At 36.6% G+C, this 25,304-nt stretch overlaps 1 protein-coding gene across 3 annotated transcripts in view; it reads left to right on the top strand.

Annotated features, from left to right (window-relative positions):
* The window catches only part of CADM2 (cell adhesion molecule 2), a 491,388-nt gene that overhangs the window by 231,162 nt on the left and 234,922 nt on the right, over positions 1–25,304 (top strand). For all 3 annotated transcript variants that reach the window (XM_017848170.1, XM_017848169.1, XM_017848168.1), the window contains one exon: positions 1,083–1,232. Coding sequence is in view for 2 of the 3 variants with exons in the window: in XM_017848169.1 (XP_017703658.1) it covers positions 1,083–1,232 (150 nt within the window). In the remaining variant the exon portion in view is untranslated. The remainder of the gene's footprint in view (positions 1–1,082; positions 1,233–25,304) is intronic.

Here is a 25,304-nt window from a genome sequence, read left to right as displayed (position 1 = left end):
AAAAAAAATAAAAAAAAAATATTTATTTTCTGATTATAAAATAAATATATATTACTTGGAGAAAAACAAGAAACTACAGAAAGGAACAAAGAAGGGTATTAACCTGTATCACCTAGGATTAATAATTTGAAACTTGAATGGATATCCTACACTTTTCATTTTATTTTATTTTATTTTATTTATTTATTTATTTTTTTGAGACGGAGTCTCGCTCTGTTGCCCAGGCTGGAGTGCAGTGGCTGGATCTCAGCTCACTGCAAGCTCCGCCTCCCAGGTTCACGCCATTCTCCTGCCTCAGCCTCCCGAGTAGCTGGGACTACAGGCGCCCGCCACCTCGCCCGGCTAGTTTTTTGTATTTTTTAGTAGAGACGGGGTTTCACCCTGTTAGCCAGGATGGTCTCGATCTCCTGACCTCGTGATCCGCCCCTCTCGGCCTCCCAAAGTGCTGGGATTACAGGCTTGAGCCACCGCGCCTGGCCTATCCTACACTTTTCAAAGAGTACTCCCACTGTTTTATACAATACATTATGTATTTCTAAAAAGAGCTAACTCTACAAGAAAACCTAGTTAAGTGGGATTCTTTTTTTTATTTCCTTTATCAGAAATTGAATCTAAAGTTTTAGTATCCATATTTCAAAAACTTTATTCAGGATTATAAAAGCTACCAGGGAAGTATTTTATGCTTCCTCTACTGCTCTAGAGAGTTCAACTCATCCAAAATTATTTCAGTGCCTTATCTTCGACAATGACCGAGTCTAGTACCATATTAACTAATGCAAAGCCTAGGGAAATTAATAATTATAATATAATATTACTATTTGAATATAAATCTTTATGTATGCCTAGGAGAAAAAAAGTTTCCTAGAACATGTAGGGAGTACAAAGGAGTCTTAATTATATGTCAGTGCTGTTGTTCTCTGAAGATTTTCAATTATTTTTCTGTCTTTTGTAATATATAGTTCTGTTGTTGTTTGATTGTTTTAAATTTTATTTTGCATGAGAAGTTAAGGCCAGTGTAGATCTTGGGCAGTTAATCATTTTATGACTTCCATTTAATCAACATTTTTTAAATCCCCTTTTAGGCAGCCAAGGGCAGTTTCCACTAACACAGAATGTAACCGTTGTTGAAGGCGGAACTGCAATTTTGACCTGCAGGGTTGATCAAAATGATAACACCTCCCTCCAGTGGTCAAATCCAGCTCAACAGACTCTGTACTTCGATGACAAGAAAGGTGAATACATTTTCTTTCAAATGTTTTAATCGTATTCTAAAATATCCTAATTACAATAAATTTACTTTTCTGAGATGATTCAAATTATTCCTTTTGATTACCAAACTGCTGCTGCTTGTATTTAAACATGCTAAATATTAAATACTTTAGTTTGCAAGTCATAAACACCAAAGATAACCTATGTCAACTTTTTAATAAAATAAACAGTTTTAATTCTGTTTCAAAAATAGTTTTATGCCTTTTCTTAACAACCATTTTCTTTCTAGATAGCATATTTTCTCACTCTTGTAGCTGTTTTGTGTATAGTTTGAGTTTTTTTTCTTTCTCCTGATAATATAATGTTATTTTTATGAAAATCAGTTTTATATATTTGGAAAATACAATATGATTTTGGAAAGTTTAATAATTTTATGTTCATGAATTTGCTCTGAAAGTAAGAACTGTAAAATGATTCACATAATGTTGAAGTATTTCATGTTTCCAAAATAAACTGAAATTAAGAAAGAAGCTGTATTTTTTAAAGTTGAATTGGACTTCATTAACTAATTTCAGCTTCTTACTGGATAATAGATTTTGATTAAACATTCCCAGAGAACAAATGAAATTCATGTTACATAATTCAAGCAAACAACTAAAAATGCACACCAAATATCTAAGCCTTCATCCATTATTAGATGAAAAGGTGAGTTCATAACTGTAATGAAAATATGGGACTGTTGCTTAAGATACCTTTATATTATATAGGATATAAATAGCTATTTATATATTAGCTGTTCTTATTCTTAAAATTGGCTATTAGTCTTAATATATTTTTTAATGAATCTGCATAGGTAATAGTAAGATAACTTCAAATCAGACTGTATGTGATATTTAAACTATTAAAATATTACATACAGTCTCGTAAATGTGCTCAGTCCACCTTTAATATATATTCATTGTATTTTGTTCATTGTTATGATTTTTCTTCTTTGATGTACTCTAGATTTAAAATGAGATCTTTAGTTTATTTTAAATATTAAATATATAATGAAGGACAGATGAAGTGTCTAATTCATTTATTTGACAAATATTTATTGAGAGTCCCTTTGTACCAGGCATTAAAATTAGGGAGGAGAAAGTTAATGGTATCTGCCTTTTTGGGAAATACAGTCTAGTGGAGGAGACAGACAGTAAAGAAACATGCAAATGAAATTCATTTTATAGTACATTAAAAGAGGACAAGTGCTATGCAGAAAAATGAGCCAGAGATAGAGGAAGTGTTAGGGTCCTCCAGGGAAACAAAATGAATAGATAGATAGATAGATAGATAGATAGATAGATAGATAGATCAATTGATCGATATTTATTTTAATAAATTGGCTCAAGTAATTTTGGGGTCTGGCAAGTTTGAAAAATACAGGGCAGGCTGGTAGGCTGGAGACCAAAAGAGATTCTGTTGCAGCTCAGGTCCAGAGGCAGTGTCAGGGAGAATTTCCTCTTCCATAGGGGACTTAGAGGACTTCAGACTTTCTCATAAGGACTTCCACTGATTGAGTGTGGCCTATCTACATTACGGAGAATAATCTGCTTTACTCAAAGCCTACTAATTTAAATGTTAAACTCATCTAAAAAAATACCTTCACAGAAACATCTAGATGATTGTTTAACCAAACATCTGGGAACTGTGGCCCAGTCATATTGACATTTAATATAAAATTATTAACATATTGACAGTTAATATAAAATTTACTGTCACGGAGGGTTAATACCTAATACTCCAGTAGAACTTTATTATTTAGAAAGAGATTTAATTTACAGTTTTAGTTTTCTTTCAAACAAATGAAGTTCTATTAGTTAAAAAAATTAAATGCATACACAAAGTCACTCACAGATACTAAACAACTTCTTTTTGCTTTTAGTATTAATTGATTACAAATATTAGCAAATAAATATTTAAAGTGTATGCTCAACTATAAGGTGGTGCCAATTTTAAGGAAATGTCTCATTTGCTTAAAACTGAAGCAAAAGAAAATGTTCTAGAAAAAAACAAACTTTTAGAAATGTTCATTAAACAATTAAATATATTATTATACTATTTAATTTGTCAACTTGATTATACATACATATTTAATGTAATATGGAAAAACACTAATTTATAAATATGACTTTTTTCCATCCCTGTGTTTAATGAAACAATCTTGCTTATTAGCAGTTTTTGAAAGCATAGCACACTGTCAACAAGAAATTTGTCCCTAGCGGCAACTATAAACTTTTATAATATTAGAACATTTTTTGTTGTTGTTCATTCATCCCACAGGTGTGTAATGACAATCTCCACTTTATAACAACTCTTGCACTGCTTTTTTAGGAGATTTTAAAGAGTCATGTTTACAGTGACATCTCCAATTGTGAGGTCAAATCCTCAGGCACAAAGACAAAATCTATATGAAATGCCCTTGCTTCCGCTTTTAGTGATTCTATAAGTTATCCTCTAAGAAACATCTAAAACTAGAAAACTAGAAATGATTTGGGATATTTAAAGCTAATATATCTTTCCTGGAGGAAACGGAGAGCAACTTATCATAAAGGATTTGTAAAGGCTTGAATATAAGGCAACCTCCTCTTTTCTGAGGGATCATTATGAGGAGAAAAAAAATCATGCCATATTTGGGATATATGGTAATATATTCCTGCATCTTTACACTGCCTTGAAATAATAAATACACCAGTTCTATGAATTGCTGAATTATGCACTTTTTTTTTTTTTGAGACAGGGTCTCATTTTGTTGCTCAGGGAGTGCAGTAGCATGATCTTGGCTCACTGCATCCTCCGCCTCCCCCTCCCCAGTTCAAGCAATTCTCCTGCCTCAGCCTCCAGATTAGATGGGAGTACAGGCATGTGCCACCACGCCCAGCTAATTATTTTTGTATTTTTTGTATAGAGTGGGTTTCAGCATGTTATCCAGGCTAGTCTGGAACTCCTGAGCTCAATCGATCCTCCTGGCTTGGCCTCTCAAAGTTCTGGGATTACAGGTGTGAACCACTGTGCCCGGCCTGGACTAACTTTACTTAATTTTCCTTTCCCAGATGTTGTAATAGCTTAACTGGGTTGGAAAAAAACCCTATGTATGTGTTTGTGTTTTTAGTATGATAGGTTTCTGTTTTTGATACTATGCTTTTTCTAACTATTGTAGTTCTAAACGTAGTTGCAGTAAAACAACAGAGAGTGCTGAAGAAAGAAATTCTTTGGCAATCTAACATATCTATTCCCTCATATGTCAGTGGTTCAATTTCCTTTTTTTTTTTTTTTTTTCGTTTTTCATCCTCACCATCTGTTCCCAAGAGTGGTTCAATTTCTATGTGATATCTTAGTTGAAGGGATTCTTAGACAGTAATACCTATCAAATGCAAGAGTTTGAAATTAAAACCATTTTAAAAGATTCCATATTGTGATTTTCCACACATGATCTTTTAATCTGCATTTGCCTAACGCTCACCAATTTTAAGGCTTATCTTGAGCAAGCAAGCATTCCAAGTTATACCAGAGACTAAGTGAAGCAGGTGAGCATGAGTTAGACCATAGTAACGCATACGTATTGTACTAGTGAAGACAGCACATGAGAGCAAGAGAGAAAAGGAAAGGAATGGGTTGACTGTGTCATTGATTGTACCATCTCCTCCATGTGGCTGCTACTGTTAAAGCTTCATCTTTAGCCCCACTCTTCTTTCTGTCTCACATTATGTTGCCAGTGGTTCTTAGCCCTAGTTACACAGTAAAATCACTTGGGGGACTTTCCAAACACAGTCTTCCGGGGTATGCAGTATCAGAATATTTTAATTATATCTCAAATGATTATAAAATGCAGCTGTGATTGAGACACTTGGGTTTAGGCAAGTCAACTCTCTCAAGAGTTCTGCACCCTTGAGCTTGGATTTATGTATTGATAAATGTTACTGAGCGTGGAAGGAAGAAAAGAAGGGAAGGAGGGAGGGAGGGAGGGATGGAGGGAGGAAGGACAAACAGCTCAGAAAAACAACAAGTGCTGATCACTGCCTCACAACAATTGCTACTGCCACTGTGAGCTCCAAGAGGCATCCTGGGTAGCATTTCATGCTATCTGGAAGTGTAAGTTTCCAAGGGTCCTGGCTATGAGCGAATAACTCAGGATGGCAGCACATATGTCATGTTAGAGTTGGGAAAGCCTTGTTTACATGGATTTATTAACTGAAACATGCTGTGAGTGGTCAGTTGAATCAAGTAAAGGAGAATTAGGCTGAACCCCCTTTCCTAGGGGTCTCTGTCAGAGACTTTAAATGTGAATATTCATGTAATCCTATCTACTTAGGAGGCTGAGGCAAGAGCATTGCTTGAACCCAGGAGGCGAAGTTTGCAGTGAGTCGAGATCGTGCTACTGCACTCCAGCCTGGGTGATAGAATGAGACTCTGCCTCAAAAACAACAACAACAAAAAGTGAATATTCAGGAATCTCTTCCCAGGGGAGATAGGTGTCTAGTGGGGGAATTGGCTAAGGTGAAACTAGTATTGTCATATTTCTAATTGAAGTAAAATAAAGATGAAGGCAGCAAATTCAAGCTTTTACAACTTCTTACCATGTTTAATGTGATCAGTAGCTTCTGTCCATTGATAAATGAAAAAAATGAGACCAAACAATCAAGGATATTTCTCCACAGACATTCAACTAATGTCTGGTAGTGAAGAACTTAGAATTCAGGTGTAGCTTTTGCCTTGATTTTAACTGAAATATTCCTGACAGCAATGGCATCTGGATGCCACATCATTTTAAAAGTAACCTGGGCAGCCTCTGCCATTGATCTTGGCAGTTGACTTTTATTAAAGAGCAGCATATCATTTCAAACTGTTGAAGATATACATAGATTAAGACCAGGCATGGTAGCTCGAACCTGTAATCCTAGCACTTTGGGAGGCTGTGGCAGGCGGATCACCTGAGGTCAGGAGTTTGAGGCGAGCCTGGCCAACATGGCGAAACCCTATCTCTACTAAAAATACAAAAATTAGCCGGACGTGGTGGCGGATGCCAATAACCCCACGTACTTGGGAGGCTGAGGCAGGAGAATCACTTGAACCGTGGAGGCAGAGGTTGCCGTGAACTGAGATTGCACCATTGCACTCCACTCTAGGCATCAAGAGCGAAACTCCATCTCCAAAAAAATAAAAATAAAAATAAGACAGAAGGATACGTTATAGTCAGCATTGTCCAAGAGAACATTCCATGATGATGGGAATGTTCCATATCTGGGCTGAGCTGAACAATTTGGTTGTCACGTGTAGATATTTAGATATAAGTTAATTAAAATAGAGTAAAATTTAAAAATTTGGTTTCTGCCACACTAGCCATATTTCAAGTACTCAATATCCTCCCATGCCCAGTACTTACTGTTTTGGAAAACACAATTCTAGACGCTGATTCACTCATCAGATGTCATAATAGACATTGTCCGTTTCCAGCCTTGGCTAGTAAAATATGTGGTTTCTAACTGAGAAAGCCCTTAGGCCATCATAAAAACATGCATCAAATATTCAATAAATGATTCTTGTTTACTGTTTAAATTGTATAGCTTTAAACGGGATGTTGTGACACAGGAGACAGAGAGTCAGATCTGAATTTAAATTCTGCCTCTGACACCAACCAGCAGAGTAATAAAAGGTGTTCATTGACACCCCATTACTGGTGGTTGGACCAGAATTGTATTTTAATGAGTTCCCTGTCTGCTTTGTGTGCACCCCCAAATCAGAAATCATTAGCCTACAAAGTAGAAATTCAATTACAATTCCACTTCATTTCTGCACAGCCTAAGTATGAAGTCTTATAATACTTAAGAATCTGCAAAAACTAAATAGAAAAGAAGAATCAAGAGGAAAATTTATAGATCCTTACGGGTCAGAGAGATCTAGAATAGATGTAGCTAAGGCAACATTCACTTGTTATAATCCTCTTCTCTTTCATTTTACACAAATCTGAGCACCTCTGTTATAAATAGTGGATAAGCATTTGGAAGAGAGTGGGTACAGGGAGACAGAGCAAGTGAGGAGTAGAGGTCATTGAAACACCACATAAATGCTGTGTGGTATTTGGCAATGGAAAAAATAATCAATTAGATCATAGTGTCTGTTTCTTTGCAGGTCAAAAAAAAAAAAAAAAAAAAAAACAATTGAAGTAGCACAATCTGATCACTTAATGCTCAGGAAAGAACACTTCAATTCCTTCCTATTATTGACAAAAATACTTTGAACAAACATCTCCAGGAGCCCGTAACACACACATTCAACAGATACATCTCTGTGTGCTTGTGTTTTTATATAAAAAAAGTAAAATACATGACTTTTTTGTGATTTTCTTCTCAATATTTCTACTTAAATTTTAAAAAATAATCCTTAAAATTTCCTAAAGAAATCGAAATAAAAATCTATTAAAGACATAGCTTAAAATCATTGGTGTTAATTAGCCAGTTATTCTGCTGATAATTTTACACTAATACTGGGAACAATGGAAGAGGAAAAACATGAGTAAAGTGTCCTAAAACTAAGACCGATAAAGAGAAGAAAAATGAGATGAACCAGAATTGGAGGTACAGGTTCTCCTGGCTCTATGCCAATCCATGCCACCTGGCTGTATATCTGCCCAGCTGCTATCAATCAACTTGACAGGCTTTATTAAAGATTCACTGAGTAAAGCAGGTATTACATTTGGCTACCATTACTCTTCTTTTTGTTTTCTTTTAAAAATGCAGCTATTATATATCTGTACAATAAAAATGTGAAATTAATGATAGCTTATAGTTATACAGTAAAGTTATTAGATAACATTCAGCATGTATACCTTTTCTCTTTGGGTTCTCAACACTACTATACAGTAGGCATTCCTATTTTATATATAAAGACACTGAGGTTTACATGTGTAAACAACTTGAGTAGTAAATGACAAAGCAATGAAGAGACTTGAGTTTTCTGGTCAGGTGAGGTGACTCACACCTGTAATCCCAGCACGTTGGGAGGCTGAGGCAGATGGTTTGAGTTTGGGTCAGGAGTTTGAGATGAGCCTGGTCAACATGGTGAAGCCCCATCTCCACTAAAAATACAAAAATTAGCCAGGCATGGTGGTGTGCACCTGCAATCCCAGCTACTCAGGAGTCTGAAGCAGGAGAATTGCTTGAACCCAGGAGGCAGAGGTTGTAGTGAACCAATACAGCCCGGGCAACACAGCAAGATCCTGTCTCAAAAAAAAGAGAAACTTGAGTTTTCTTATAACAAGCTCAATTCACTTCGTGCTTCGTTATGCTGAAAAAGACTTCTTTCCTTCCTTCCTTCCTTCCTTCCTTCCTTCCTTCCTTCCTTCCTTCCTTCCTCCCTTCCTCCCTTCCTCCCTTCCTCCCTTCCTCCCTCCCTCCTTTCTTTCTTTCCTTTCTTCTTTTTTTTTCTGTGTGAATCATAGTTTCTGGTTCTGTATTTCAAAGTCACTCTTTCTGATTGATCTGTTCAAAACATTTTGTCTCATATTTAAACCCTACTTTTGCTAAAGATGAAGCCATTGTTGGAAATTTTCTAAACATAAAGAAAATCTTTAGTTGTGGATTGTATACTTATTACATTTACTTCTTTAGTCCTGTGCATTTTGAGTCCAGCAATTTTAAATAATGATAATATATGCTATACATTTTAGTGGTTACATGACATAACAACATGTTAAGCTATAAGCATCAAGACTGAAATGTTGACATTCAGAGCAACATATGCATGCCCGAATTGTTTCCAAAATTTTAATTTTGGACATCAAAATCATGATAATTTCCATGTTTGATATTATATTTTAGAGAAATTATATGCCTACTTTTGATAATCTTTCTGCAATGTTTTTTGAAATAAAAGTGACATTTTCTACAACTAAGTGCTGATGACCGTGTAAAAAATGACTGAATTCTTGAATTAAGTCCTTTTGAGAGTTGTTGCCCATTGTTGTTTGTAAACATATATTTTACTAAAACCCTATGGAGAGAAAGATTATTTTAACAAACACTGAACAGTTTTATTCTACTTTCTAATCATGAATTTATGTATTTATTTTATCATTCAGCAAATATTTGCTGGTCATCTGCTGTGTGATGGGTACCGTGCTAGGTTGTCTGCGGTTACTGCAGCTCACTGATATTTGAGGAGCCTATTTCATGTTGAATAGAGCAGCTGGAAAGAAAGCATGTTCTGATGAAAATTTGGCTTCCGTTATTTTTTAATCATGTATGTTTCTAGGTACATATTTTGTAAGTACATTTATAAGTTGGTAAGACATACAGAATTAGCACATGGTCAGCAATGATTGCAATGACTTAAAATCATCTGGGAGTATCATTTTAGATGGTTGTGACAGTAGAAATGGGATGACGAACTGTCTAGACTCAGACTGAGTAGTCACCACCATTGTGTATATATTTTCCTCTCCGAAAACAAAGGAATAAATAATGCAAAGAGTGACCATTTTCCTGGAAAATGCCTTGATTTTTTTTATTTTTTATTGTATTTATTTTTTGGTGATACTTCAGATTCTCCATTTTGAGAATTAGGAGCTTTCAAGGAAGGCAGGCTTCACTAAACAAGTGTTAATCTGTGCACATCTAAGCATATTTGAAAGATTTCCAAGTCACAATTTCGGTTCAATTGCATGGATATCTATAAAATATTGTTATGTCCTGGGAAATATGCTGGGCTTTGAGAATACTAAAATAAATAAAACATGGATTTTGGCCTCAAGTGGCAAGTTGTCACATACCATCTATATGTGGGTGTGGTGGAAGGGATATAGGACAAGGGAAATTACCACATCAAGCAATCTGCAGGTAAGTAACTGTAATTCTACTTGTTGCATAATAAACTATTCCAGGAGATGCAAAATGAGTAAGTAGTTGATAAAATTATCCTTCATGAGCCTAGAAAAAAAATAATTCTGCTTGAAAATATTCATGACTGAAAACAGATTTTTTTGATAAAGTGAATTCCTTTCAAGTAATTGTAACTGAACTATGTACCATTTGTCAAATATAAAGAGTAACAATATACTGCACTGGGGCCTGATATCTTGGTGACATAGTAATTTCTGGTGACAAGTGTCTCCATGTTACATCGTCTTTAATCAGTATCAGCATAGACACCATGGGAATTTAAGATATTCTAACATTCTTTTTTATTTTATTTATTATTATACTTTAGGTTCTGGGGTACATGTGCAGAATGTGCAGTTTTGTTACTTAGGTATACATGTGCCATAGTGGTTTGCTGCACCCATCAACCATCACCTACATTAGGTATTTCTCCTAATGCTATCCCCCCACCCCACGACAGGCCCCAGTGTGTGATGTTCTCCTCCCTGTGTCCATGTATTCTCCTTGTTCAACTCCCACTTATGAGTGAGAATATGTAGTGTTTGGTTTTCTGTTCTTGTGATAGTTTGGTGAGAATGATGGTTTCCAGTTTCATACATGTACCTGCAAAGNATATTGATTCTTCCTATCCATGAGCATGGAATGTTTTTCCATTTGTTTGTGTCCCTCCTATTTCCTTGAGCAGTGGTTTGTAGTTCTCTTTGAAGAGGTCCTCACATTCCTTGTAAGCTGTATTTCTAGGTGTTTTATTCTCTTTGTAGCACTTGTGAATGGGAGTTTGCTCATGATTTGGTTCTCTGTTTGCCTATTATTGGTGCACAGGAATGCTTGTGATTTTTGCACATTGATTTTGTATCCTGAGACTTTGTTGAAGTTGCTCATCAGCTTAAGGAGTTTTGGGGCTTAGATGATGGAGTTTTCTAAACATACAATCATGTCATCTGCAAACAGGGATAATTTGACCTCCTCTCTTCCTATTTGAATACACTTTATTTCTTTCTCTTGCCTGATTGTTCTGGCTAGAATTTCCAATACTATGTTGAATAGGAGTGGTAAGAGAGGCCATCCTTGTCTTGTGCCAGTTTTCAAAGGGAATGCTTCCAGATTTTGCCCATTCATTATGATATTGGCTGTGGGTTTGCCATAAGTAGCTCTTAATACTTTGAAATATGTTCCATCAATATCTAGTTTATTGAGTGTTTTTAGCATGAAGGGGTGTTGAATTTCATTGAAGGCCTTTTCTGCATCTATTGAGATAATAATGTGGTTTTTGTCATTGGTTCTGTTTATATGATGGATTACATTTGTTGATTTGAGTATGTTGAACCAGCCTTGCATCCTAAGGATGAAGATGACTTGATCGTGGTGGATAAGCTTTTTAATGTGCTGCTGGATTTTGCTGGTGGTCCACTCCAGACCCTGTTTGCCTGGTTATTACCAGCAGAAGCTGCAGAATAGCAAAGATTGCTGGCTGTTCCTTCCCCTGGAAGCTTCATCCCAGAGGGTCACCTGACAGATGCCAGCTGGAGCTCTCCTGTATGAGGTGTCTGTCAACCACTGCTGGGAGGTGTCTCCACCTCAGGAGGCATGGGTGTCAGGGACCCACTTGAGGATGCAGTCTGTCCCTTAGCAGAGTTCAAGCACTGTACTCAGAGATCCACTGCTCTCTTCAGAGCTGGCAGGCAGTGATGTTTAAGTCTGTTGAAGCTGCACCCACAGTTGTCCGTTTCCCCAGTGACTCTGTCCAGGAAGATAGTAGTTTTATCTATAAGCCCCTGACTAGGGCTGCTGCCTTTCTTTTAAGGATGCCCTGCTCAGAGAGGAGGAATCTAGTGAGGCAGTCTGGCAACAGAGGATTTTTGGCACTGCAGTGGGCTCCACGCAGTCTGAACTTCCTGGAGGCTTTGTTTACATTGTGAGGGGAAAACTGCCTACTCAAGCGTCAGTAATGGCAAGCTTGAGTATCCCAGGTCGACTTCATACTGCTCTGCTGGCAGTGAGAATTTCAAGCCAGTGGATTTTAGCTTTCTGGGCTCCGCGGGGGTGGGATCCACTGAGCAAGACCACTTGGCTCCCTGGCTTCAGCCCCCTTTCCATTGGAGTGAACAGTTCTGTCTCGCTGGAGTTCCAGGCACCAGTGGGGTACAAAAACAAAACAAAACAAAACAAAACAAACTCCTGTAGTTAGCTCAGTGTCTGCTCGAAGGCTGCCCAGTTTTGTGCTTGAAACTTAGGGCCCTTGTGCTATAGGCACCCAAGGGAATCTCCTGGTCTGTGGGTTGCAAAGAGCAAGGGAAAAGCATAGTATCTGGGCCGGATAGCACAATCCCTCATGACACAGTTAGTCACGCCTTCTCTTGTCTAGCGGAGGGAGTTCCCTGACCCCTTGCACTTCCTGGGTGAGGTGACACCCCACCCTACTTTTTGCTTGCCCTCCATGGGCTGCACCCACTGACTAAGCAGTCCCAGTGAGATGAACTGGGTATCTCAGTTAGAAATGTAGAAATCACCTGCCTTCTGCCTTGGTCTCACTGGGAGCTGCAGACCGGAGCTGTTCCTATTTGGCCATCTGGCCCGGGAATCCCCAGTAATAAGATTCTTGTGCCAATAGTTCCAGCATAACCTCAAGTGGTGCTTGTAGTAATTATCAAATCATTACAAAACTAAAGAAGAAAAAGGAAATACGTTTCATGGATGTGATTAAGTCATTACAGTGTTCTTGCATATGTAAATTATCCTTGACTTAATGAACTATCTTGCTTACATAATAATATTTTAACCTAGTTTTAGAAAGTCTTTCTTACCCATGTTAATCATGGTTATCAGACTTAGCACAGTTTATCTTCAGATCATCTTGCTGAAGAGAAATTTATGTATTATGTATCCATGTGCATAAATTTTGTTTAAACTATTAGAAGTGCACTTATTAAGTACATTTGTTACACGAATTTCTTTAATAAATTAGTAAAATGCTTAAGAAGAGCAAAACCTTGATTACATACTGATGATATCCAAATTAACAAGGGTCATTTAAAAATATGTATTTTCTGGCTGGGCGCGGTGGCTCAAGCCTGTAATCCCAGCACTTTGGGAGGCCGAGACGGGTGGATCACGAGGTCAGGAGATCGAGACCATCCTGGCTAACACAGTGAAACCCCGTCTCTACTAAAAAATAGAAAAATCTAGCCGGGCGAGGTGGTGGGCGCCTGTAGTCCCAGCTACTCGGGAGGCTGAGGCAGGAGAATGGTGTAAACCCGGGAGGCAGAGCTTGCAGTGAGCTGAGATCCGGCCACTGCCCTCCCGCCCGGGCGACAGAGCGAGACTCAGTCTCAAAAAAAAAAATAAATNGCATTTTGAGTCCAGCAATTTTAAATAATGATAATATATGCTATACATTTTAGTGGTTACATGACATAACAACATGTTAAGCTATAAGCATCAAGACTGAAATGTTGACATTCAGAGCAACATATGCATGCCCGAATTGTTTCCAAAAATTTTAATTTTTGGACATCAAAATCATGATAATTTCCATGTTTGATATTATATTTTAGAGAAATTATATGCCTACTTTTGATAATCTTTCTGCAATGTTTTTTGAAATAAAAGTGACATTTTCTACAACTAAGTGCTGATGACCGTGTAAAAAATGACTGAATTCTTGAATTAAGTCCTTTTGAGAGTTGTTGCCCATTGTTGTTTGTAAACATATATTTTACTAAAACCCTATGGAGAGAAAGATTATTTTAACAAACACTGAACAGTTTTATTCTACTTTCTAATCATGAATTTATGTATTTATTTTATCATTCAGCAAATATTTGCTGGTCATCTGCTGTGTGATGGGTACCGTGCTAGGTTGTCTGCGGTTACTGCAGCTCACTGATATTTGAGGAGCCTATTTCATGTTGAATAGAGCAGCTGGAAAGAAAGCATGTTCTGATGAAAATTTGGCTTCCGTTATTTTTTAATCATGTATGTTTCTAGGTACATATTTTGTAAGTACATTTATAAGTTGGTAAGACATACAGAATTAGCACATGGTCAGCAATGATTGCAATGACTTAAAATCATCTGGGAGTATCATTTTAGATGGTTGTGACAGTAGAAATGGGATGACGAACTGTCTAGACTCAGACTGAGTAGTCACCACCATTGTGTATATATTTTCCTCTCCGAAAACAAAGGAATAAATAATGCAAAGAGTGACCATTTTCCTGGAAAATGCCTTGATTTTTTTTATTTTTTATTGTATTTATTTTTTGGTGATACTTCAGATTCTCCATTTTGAGAATTAGGAGCTTTCAAGGAAGGCAGGCTTCACTAAACAAGTGTTAATCTGTGCACATCTAAGCATATTTGAAAGATTTCCAAGTCACAATTTCGGTTCAATTGCATGGATATCTATAAAATATTGTTATGTCCTGGGAAATATGCTGGGCTTTGAGAATACTAAAATAAATAAAACATGGATTTTGGCCTCAAGTGGCAAGTTGTCACATACCATCTATATGTGGGTGTGGTGGAAGGGATATAGGACAAGGGAAATTACCACATCAAGCAATCTGCAGGTAAGTAACTGTAATTCTACTTGTTGCATAATAAACTATTCCAGGAGATGCAAAATGAGTAAGTAGTTGATAAAATTATCCTTCATGAGCCTAGAAAAAAAATAATTCTGCTTGAAAATATTCATGACTGAAAACAGATTTTTTTGATAAAGTGAATTCCTTTCAAGTAATTGTAACTGAACTATGTACCATTTGTCAAATATAAAGAGTAACAATATACTGCACTGGGGCCTGATATCTTGGTGACATAGTAATTTCTGGTGACAAGTGTCTCCATGTTACATCGTCTTTAATCAGTATCAGCATAGACACCATGGGAATTTAAGATATTCTAACATTCTTTTTTATTTTTATTTATTATTATACTTTAGGTTCTGGGGTACATGTGCAGAATGTGCAGTTTTGTTACTTAGGTATACATGTGCCATAGTGGTTTGCTGCACCCATCAACCATCACCTACATTAGGTATTTCTCCTAATGCTATCCCCCCACCCCACGACAGGCCCCAGTGTGTGATGTTCTCCTCCCTGTGTCCATGTATTCTCCTTGTTCAACTCCCACTTATGAGTGAGAATATGTAGTGTTTGGTTTTCTGTTCTTGTGATAGTTTGGTGAGAATGATGGTTTCCAGTTTCATACATGTACCTGCAAAGGACATGAACTCATCCTTTTTTATGGCTTCATAGTATTCCATGGTGTATATATGCCACATTTTCTTTATCTAGTCTATCACTGATGGACATTTGGGTTGGTTCCAAGTCTGTGCTATTGTGAATATTGCTGCAATAAACATATTTGTGCATGTGTCTTTATAGTAGAATAAATTTATAATCCTTTGGGCATATGCCCAGTAATGGGATTACTGGGTCCAGTGGTATTTCTAGTTCTAGGTCTTTGAGGAATCACCACACTGTCTTCCACAGTGGTTGAACTAATTTACACTCCCACCAACAGTGTAAAAGCATTCCTATTTCTCCACATCCTCTCCAGCATCTGTTGTTTCCTGAATTTTGAATGATCGCCATTCTAACTGGCGTGTGATGGTATCTCATTGTGGTTTTGATTTGCATTTCTCTATTGACCAGTGATAATGAGCCTTTTTCATGTTTGTTGGCTGCATAAGTGTCTTTCTGAGAGGTGTCTGTTCATATCGTTTGCCCACTTTTTGATGGGGTTGTTTGTTTTTTTCTTATAAATTTGTTTCAGTTTTTGTAGATTCTGGATATTAGCCCTTTGTCAGATGGATAGATTGCAAATTTTTTTTCTCATTCTGTAAGTTATCTGTCCACACTGATTAGAGTTTCTTTGGCTGTGCAGAAGTTCTTTAGTTTAATTAGATCCCTTTTGTCAATTTTGGCTTTTCTTTCCATTGCTTTTGTGTTTTACACAGAAGTCTTTGCCCATGCCTATGTCCTGAATGGTATTGTCCAGGTTTTCTTCTAGGGTTTTTATGGTTTTAGGTCTTACATTTAAGTCTTTAATCCATCTTGAGTTTTTTTTTTTTTTTTTTTGTATAAGGTGTAAGGAAGGGGTCCAGTTTCAGTTTTCTGCATATGGGCCTGTTTTCCCAACATCATTTATTAAATATGGAATCTTTTCCCCATTGCTTTTTTGTGTCAGGTTTGTCAAAGATCAGATGGTTTTGGATATGTGGTGTTATTTCTGGGGCCTCTGTTCTGTTCCATTGGTGTATGTATCTGTTTTGGTACCAGTACCATGCTGTTTTGGTTACTGTAGATTTATAGTATAGTTTGAAGTCAGGTAGTGTGATGTCTCCAGCTTTCTTCTTTTTGCTTAAGATTATCTTGGCTATGAGGGCTCTCTTTTGTTTCCATATGAACTTTAAAGTAGTTTTTTCCAATTATGTGAAGAAAGTCAGTGGTAGGTTGATGGCAATAGTATTGAATCTGTAAAATTACTTCGGGCAGTATCGCCGTTTTCACCATATTGATTATGCCTATACATGAGCATGAAATGTTTTTTTCATTTGTTTGTGACCTCTCTTATTTCCTTGAGCAGTGGTTTGTAGTTCTCCTTGACGAGGTCCTTCACATACCTTATAGGTATTTTATGCTCTTAGTAGCAATTGGGAATGGGAGTTCACTCATGATTTGGTTCTCTGTTTGTCTGTTATTGGTGTATAGGAATGCTTGTGATTTTTGCACATTGATTTTGCAATAAATGCCCACAAGAGAAAGCAGGAAAGATCTAAAATTGACACTCTAATATAAAAATTCAAAGAACTAGAGAAGGAACAGCAAACAAATTCAAAAGCTAGCAGAAGACAAAAAAGAACTAAGATCAGAGCAGAACTGAAGGAGATAGAGACACGAAAAAACCTTCAAAAATCAATGAATCCAGGATCTGGTTTTTGAAAAGATCAGCAAAATAGATAGCCTGCTAGCCAGATTGATAAAGAAGAAAAGAGAGAAGAATTAAATAGATGCAACAGAAAATGATATAGCAAATATCACCACTGATTCCACAGAAATACCATCACCATCAGGGAATACTATAGAAGTGGTAGTTCTATAGAATTCTATAGTGTTCTATATTCTATTCTATAGAATTCTATTCAAACTTCTATCCCGTGGTATTGTATAGAATACTTCTATACAAACTTCTATTCTGTAGCATTCTACAGAATATAGAATATTCTATGCCTATGCAGGTATATAGAATATTCTATAGGAATACCATAGAAATACAAACTACCATCAGAGAATACTATAAACACCTTTGTGCAAATAAACCAGAACAACTAGGAGAAATGGATAAATTCCTGGACACAAACACCCTCCCAAGTCTAAATTAGGAAGAAGCTGAATCCCTGAATAAATAACAAGTTCTGAAATTGAGGCACTAATGGATAGCATACAAACCAAAAAAAGTCCAGGACCAGATGGATTCACAGCCGAATTCTACCAGAGGTACAAAGAGGAACTGTTACCATTCCTTCTGAAACTATTCTAAACAATAGAAAAAGAGGGACTCCTCTCTAACTCATTTAATGTGGCCAGCATCATTCTGATACCAAAACCTGGTAGAGACATGACAAAAAAGGAAAATTTCAGGCCAATATCCCTGAAAAACATCAATGTGAAAATCCTCAGTAAAATACTGGCAAATGGAATCCAGCAGCACATCAAAAAGCTTATCCACCACGATCAAGTCAATTTCATACCTGGGATGCAAGGCTGGTTCAACATACACAGATCAATAAACGTAATCCATCACATAAACAGAAACCATGACAAAAACCACATGATTGTCTCAATTGATGCAGAAAAGGTCTTCAACAAAATTCAACAGCCCTTCATGTTAACAACTGTCAATAAACCAGTTATCGATGGACCATATCTCAAAATAATAAGAGCTATTTATGACAAACCCACAGCCAATATCATACTGAATGTGCCAAAACTGGAAGCATTCCCTTTGAAAACCAGCACAAGACAAGGATGGCCTCTCTCACCACTCCTATTCAACATAGTGTTGGAAGTTCTGACTAGGGCAATGAAGCAAGAGAAAGAAATAAAGCATATTCAAATAGGAAAAGAGGAAGCCAAATTGTCTCTCTTTGCAGATAATATGATTGTATATTTAGAAAACCTCATCATCTCAGCCCAAAATCTCCTTAAGCTGATAAGCAACTTCAGCAAAGTTCAGGATAAAAGATATTCTAACATTCTTCAAGTAAATTTCAAAATAGCATTATTACTGTAATTCCTTAGTATGTATAAGAAAATCTTAACAATATGAAAAAACTACTTGTGTATAACAGCCAAACTCAATTCTATTTTAAGCACATAATTTTGATCCATACCAACAAAATGTATTTTGATAAGATGTATAATTTAAAGTTTACTGTTTAATTTTAGTGTTTTCCTGTTCTGTGTTTTCTTAATAGTTTGCATCAGACTTTTAGAGAGTGATGCCCTCCCTTATGGTGAATCTATATTTTGGAAATGGAGCTTTTTTTCTTCTTTTTTTAGTTTGAGGCAGGAGTAAACTTAGGTCTAGAGCACCAACCTAAAGTTTATTATACGTAAAAACTTAGACTTAGAGACCACTGTATTTTGTATTTTTCTGTTCCAGTTTCAACATTCCAGGAGAGAGAAAGATTGGTTCAGCTTATAATAGGTGCCTTTACTGTGCTTTGAGTTACAGTCAGGAGTGTATGTACCCTGAGCCAGGAAATAACTATAATTTATAATCTACAATGTGCAGGTTCCAATGTAAATTGTCTGCAATCAATGATGATCCTAATAAATGGTCTCAATGTATCGACTCTATGCAGGGTATTTTCTTTTAATAGAATAAATACTTTATGAAAACAATTTTAACATCAAGTATAAAATGAATGAGAAACTTGTATTTTTCAAACATCGTTGCATAGTCATCCATACAAAATACTACAGCTTTTAATACCAAAAGGTGTTTTTACAAGGAAATTTGGAAATACTGACTGAAGTACACAAAAATATAAACAAAAAAGGACAAAAGCACACCCAGCCACTCTAAGGCAATACTAATTAGAAAATATGAAATTATGAATTTATTGTGGTTGTATGTTGAATAATATTAGCTACTTTTCAATGTATTCACTTGATTTTCTTCAGTTATTTTTCTGTGTTTATAAATACTAAATGTTTTTTCACCCTCTCTTCAGGAAATAGTTCTTCACTATTCATACAAAATAATACAATTTAGAAATACCTTCTTCTAAATAAATATTTGTAATGTGTCATTTTAAATTGTGTGAGCACGAAAAATTACAAATTAGGTTAGGTACTCTACATTTCCTGATTTATTATTTCTTTAGTCCCTGCAGGATCTTGTGAACCACCCTTGGAAACAGCGATAAGCAAGCATTTTGCAGCTCCGGTGAAATGTAGGAGGTAGTGTTATTTTAGTACCAAAGCGTGGGTATTTGTAAGAATTAAGTCTCCTGGTTTTACATCTCTTTATGTTGAGACTAGCAAGTGGACTGAAGTACAAATGGAAAGTAGGGAGGTGAAATACTGAATGATTGCTTTGAGTGTTCCATACCACTCACTTTCACATTTTAGAAAGGAGGGTAGTAGTTTAGAAAGAATAGCAGCAGTACAAATCTATACCTAATATATTGCATTTGGACTTCCAAAGTCCCATCAAATACATAGAGCCCACCCTTCTTTTCATGGTGAAAACTGCACTCAGTGAGATTGAGTGGCCTTTTTCCAAAGGGTGAATTTTGATAAAAATATTGTCTGGGTATTGGTAACAATCTTCTCCTGTGGCGATGATGATTAGTTATTTGTCGCTTATTTATTTCTTTGCAACTTAAAATCTAACCTCATGAACTTTTGCAAACATTAGTCAGTTGTTCGAAATTTATAAGCTTGGTAGTCAGGATAGCTGCACTTGAATCACTGTTCCATCAAGGATTTGTGTGTGATCTTGAACTGACCTTGACTGATTGCATAAACCAATCTCAGTTCCAGCTTATAAAACTTATTGAGGACAATGAGTTTTGAAAGGCCACCTTATCTCATGTCTCGGTGTGTAGGCTGAAACTCTTTTTAGAATGTGTTTTGAGATTTTTGAAACATTGGAAAATAAATGAAAATAAATGTTACATTCAACAAAATTCAAAGCAAAACAAATCGTAAGGCTACCATTTAAGGTATTAAGCAGTTTCTATCTAACAGGAAGTTGAGATCTTATGCACTCCTTTTACAACAAAAATGGCGGTGTTATGGGCAAATACCTGAACTGGGCCTTTTAGTCAATGAGACATAAAGCAAAGACCCTGTGTTCTTAGTGTTATAACTATACTGAGGATAACAATGAAATGAAGATTTCTAATTTGGAGATTCAGTGGCTACACTAAAGGAGTTGGGTGAAAGACCTAAGTGAGGGAAAAATAATTTAAGAGAAAAAGAAGAGTTCACCCCTTCCTTTCCTGACTCTGTTACTTTTCGATTTGAGTGTGGGCTCTTTTGGTGAGAATTTTATGAAAAGAGGCTCTCCCACCTGCAGAGCTGCCTCTGAGTCTGTGTGACAAAGAGCAGCATAAAGTGAGAGGGGGAAGCCAGCACTGGTGCCTGACACTGGCAGCTACTTTTACTTTGTTACCTTCTGTTTGTTGACAGGGTATCTAGCAAATCAAAATGTACATTTCTATTTTGTTTATTACCTCTTCACTAAATACTCTCTCACTCGTTCAAATAGTGTTTTGTAACCTCTTTACAAATTCATTAAACGACTCTGTATTATCTGTAAATAATTTTGCTTCTGCCATTGAATAGCCCTAGCTATTGTCTTTTACCTTAGCACATTAGTCACAATATAAATTCTTTTAAAGTTAGAGCACTGAAAAAAGAAATTGGTATCTGAACCGCTATAGAAAGAAAGGCTTTGAGGAAAGAGAGGTGAAAGAAAGACAAAAATGATTTTAGCAGCTAAGGTGTAACATGATGATGGCCTGGACCAGAGCGTGAGCTAAGGAAACAGAGAAAGAATGCATATTAATCAAGGTTCTCCAGAGGGACAGAACTAATAGGATAGATGTATAAACTGACTCACACGATCACAAGATGAAGTCCCACGATAGTCATCTACAAGGTGAGGAGCAAGGAAGCCAGTAGTGTGTCCGTCTGAGTCCCAAAATCTCAAAGGTAGGGAAGCTGAGAGGGCTGCCTTCAGTCTGTGACCAAAGGCCCCAGAACCCCTGGAAAACCACTGATGTTAAGTCCATCCAAGGGTCCAAAGGCCAAAGAACCTAGAGTCTGATGTTCAAGGGCAGGAAGCATTCAGCATGGGAAAAAGATGAAACCAGAAGACTCAGCAAGCCGGCTTATTCCACTTTTTCCTGCCTGCCTTGTTCTAGTGGCACTGGTAGCTGATTGGATAATGCCCACCCCCATTGAGGGTGAGTCTTCCTCTCCCAGTCCACTGACTCAAAGGTTAATCTCCTCTGGCAACACCCTCACAGCCACACCCAGAAAACAACAATGCTTTGCATCCTTCAATCCAAGCAGGTTGACATTTAATATTAACCATCACAGAATGGATATGAAAAGTTCTAAGGCAAGGAATTTACTGAACTTTGTGGTATAACTTAAGCAGCAAAAAATGAATTCCCAATTTTCAAACTAGGAGCAAAGGAGTCTAATTTTGAGTAGTCATGCAATTGATTACATTAGTAAAAGATCTTAAAGCTCCCTACCATCGATTTATGGTAGAGAAGGTATCATCAAGAAAATTAATTATAATTCTGAGTTGCTATGGAATCCTAAGTTCACAGATTCAAAAGAAATTAATAGTCATATTTATTTACCATATCATTACAGTTTGATGTTATATGCATGAGAGTAATTAAGATTCATTTATTCATTCAGTAACAATTATTAAACTGCTTTTGCAGTTTTCTAGGCACTTGATATTTGGCAGAGGACAAAACAGGCAAAATTCTGCCTTCATGCAACTTATTCTCAGATGGGAAGAAACTGATCATAAACAAAATAAATGAGTAAACATATAGTTTGTCTGAGAGTGAAAAATTCTATGAAGCAACAAAGCTTGGGGAAGAGAGATAGGAAATGCTATTTTAAAGAAATGTGAGAGAAAGCTTCCTGAGGTGACACTGCAGCAGACACTCACAAAGAGGATAGAGAGGTAGGAGGGTCATGTGTCATCCTCTGGAAGGACAGTGAGCCAAGCAGAGAAGCAACCAGAAGTAAAGAGACTCTGAGCACGTTGAAAGAAGAGCTCAGCCAGTGTGTGCAGATCAAAGTGGGCGAGAAGGATAGAGGAGAGGAAGGCAGAGGTAATGGGCTGAGGACAGTGATCAAGGGGGCCTTGTCAGCCATAGAATAATTCTGAATTTTTCTCTGATTGAGATGAGAAACGAGCAGAGAGTGTTGATCATGGGAGTGAGGTGATCCTATAAACATTTTTACAGTAACACTCAGGCTGTTATGGGAAAAGTAGACTATGGGGCAGGCAGAGAGGATCAGAAGCAGGGAGACAATTAGAGAGCTATTGCATTAACCCAGGCAAAAGATGAAGGTTGTTTGGATCAGAGGGTTAGCAATGAGGGTGATGAGAATAGAGGGCATGTTCTGTGTATTTGAAAGTAGAGCAAATCTGTTTCACAGCAGAGCAAATAGGACCAGCTGATGGCAAGAATGTGAGGTTGAAGAGTGAAAGAGGAGACATGGATGATTTCGTGGCTTTTGACTTGAACACGTGAAATAATAAACTTAAGATGGTGAAGCTTGCAGGAGGTGAAGGTGGTGATTGTTTTGTGGGAAGGTTTGGATTTGTCCTTTTGAGCTTATTAAACATACAAGAGGAGGTTACATGATAGCCAACTGGGTATATGAGTCTGGAGTCCAGAGACAAGCAAGTTAAAACTCTGAAATACAGAGTAGATATGTATTATTAGGCTTGATAGCTTAAGAAGATCTAGGGAAAAGCAGTCCAAGGACTGAGCTCTAGGACCCATCAGTAACAACAGGAGGTTGTTAGGTGAGGTAACAACAGGAGGTGAGGGGGAGACAGCAATGAATCATGAATTTAAATACTCTTTTATTTTAAAAAATGTTTACAAAAAGAGCTTTCCAAATATTGTGACATTTGACTTGCAGAATTCTACTTCTGAAAAGCAGCGATAAAACTACGTTGGCTATTATTTCTCCTCCAGTTTACAAGTTGCCAGAGTTTTGTCTTTCATTATCATCCTTTGATGAGTACCTATCTTTATTAAACAAATTCAGAAAAAAATAATTCTATTGTGGTTCTCTGCATACGATATGATTCCTCACGCTTGCAAGTGTTTGTAGATGAAGTTTACTCCCTCAAGCATGCTTTACCTCGTCTTGTTCACCCTCAAAATCCCATATAGCAAGACAAGAAAGCTTTGCCCTCTTTTCCAGGAAGATAGTTAGCAAGAAGAGGGAGAGGTGGATCAGATATCAGTAATCTTACCAGGGGAATGGCATTTACCTGTAGGTCACCAGAGGGCAGGGAATCAATCCTTTATCTTCCCTGGGCATCTGCAGAAACCTCTGAGAACACCTGCAAGTTATTTTGAGTTCAGATCACCTGCTTTCTACTCTTACTCATATCACTGAAGAAAACAAAGTGAAAACAACCAGAACCGAAGCAAAATGCTCCCTAAATCCTAGTCCTCCATTAGCTTAATCTAATTTTTTTTCCTGGGACTAGAAAGGGGCTGTTTGTTTTGTTGCATACACAAGAAGTTAGGGTATATACTCCATATACATCAGACTGTATCAGGAACTGTTTTATCTTCTATGCAACAAGCATTTTTCTCAACAAGGTCTAGGTGTGGAGCTGCAATGGTGATCATGACAAACTAACCTTATTCATGAGCTTCATCAGTACTTCTCAAATCATTTTGAGGGCCATTTTCTCTCTATATCAAGCACAAATAATACTTTTGTAATGTGCAATAAAAATGAATTACTATAAAACCAAATAATAAGGCATACAAAATGCAAGTTTCAGCTTCTTATTATTAGGTTCTGCAAATATAACAAAGGCTAAAATTGTATGTATTTGTTGAGTGTGGATATATTGGTAATAATATAGATAATAAATTATTATAGTTGTAATTTTTTGTTATTCTGGAATTAGAACTAAACACAAAGTTATGAGAGAAACAGTAATTTTCATATTAAATGGCTATATGCACATTTAGAATGAGCATCATATACATCAATTATTTAAATTTTAATGTGGCACATGCTTGGTTGTGGCTTATTAATTTACATAATATCTTTGAATTGGTTACAGCATTTATTGCTGGGAATAATGTATAATCTGAACTGTTTCCATTCTTTATATGAATATCAGTCATAGAGAAAAGAATCTTAGAGAAATACATTGGCAGTAATGGAAGAAGAGATTTTGAAGCAATTTCAGCAAGTTTAGGATATTTATTTTATAATTTTATCCAGGGCCAGGTGCGGTGGCTCATGCTTGTAATCCCAGCACTTTGGGAGGCCGAGGCAGGCAGATCACTTGAGGTCAGGAGTTCAAGACTAGCCTGGCCAACATGCTGAAACCCCATTTCTACTAAAAATACAAAAATTATCCAGGCATGGTGATGGTGCTTCTAATCCCAGCTACTTGGGAGGCTGAAGCAGAAGAATTGCTTGCACCGGGGGGCGAAGTTTGCAATGAGCTGAGATAGCGCTACTGCACTCCAGCCTAGGCGACAGAGTGAGACTCTGTCTTAAATAAATAAATAAAATAAAATAAAATAAAATAAAATTTTATACAAAAAAGGCAAATTTTATCACATTTTCTAAGTTCATCTTCCGTCCTGCATTACTAGTCTGCTCCAGTGTGTATCCTGTAAAGTTATAGCTAAATACACTTTTGATGAAATAAATCAATTCAGGATCCATGAATTTTCATATGTGGATCTTTTGTGCTAAAATAAAAATTCAGAATGTTCTATCAGGGTTCTAAAATGGTCTATGATAACTTTTCCCAAATGTGCAATATCAAGATCATCACTTTTTCACTGATAATTGTACTTAATTTATGAATCATGTCATAAATAATTGTAGAAACTCTATTATTCTTTTATTT

The sequence above is a fragment of the Rhinopithecus bieti genome, unplaced genomic scaffold (genome assembly GCF_001698545.2).
Source record: "Rhinopithecus bieti isolate Rb0 unplaced genomic scaffold, ASM169854v2 scaffold_29976, whole genome shotgun sequence".
Lineage (NCBI taxonomy): Eukaryota > Metazoa > Chordata > Mammalia > Primates > Cercopithecidae > Rhinopithecus > Rhinopithecus bieti.
The sequence above is the reverse complement of the archived record's forward strand: the minus strand, read 5'-3'. Positions and strand labels throughout refer to the sequence as shown.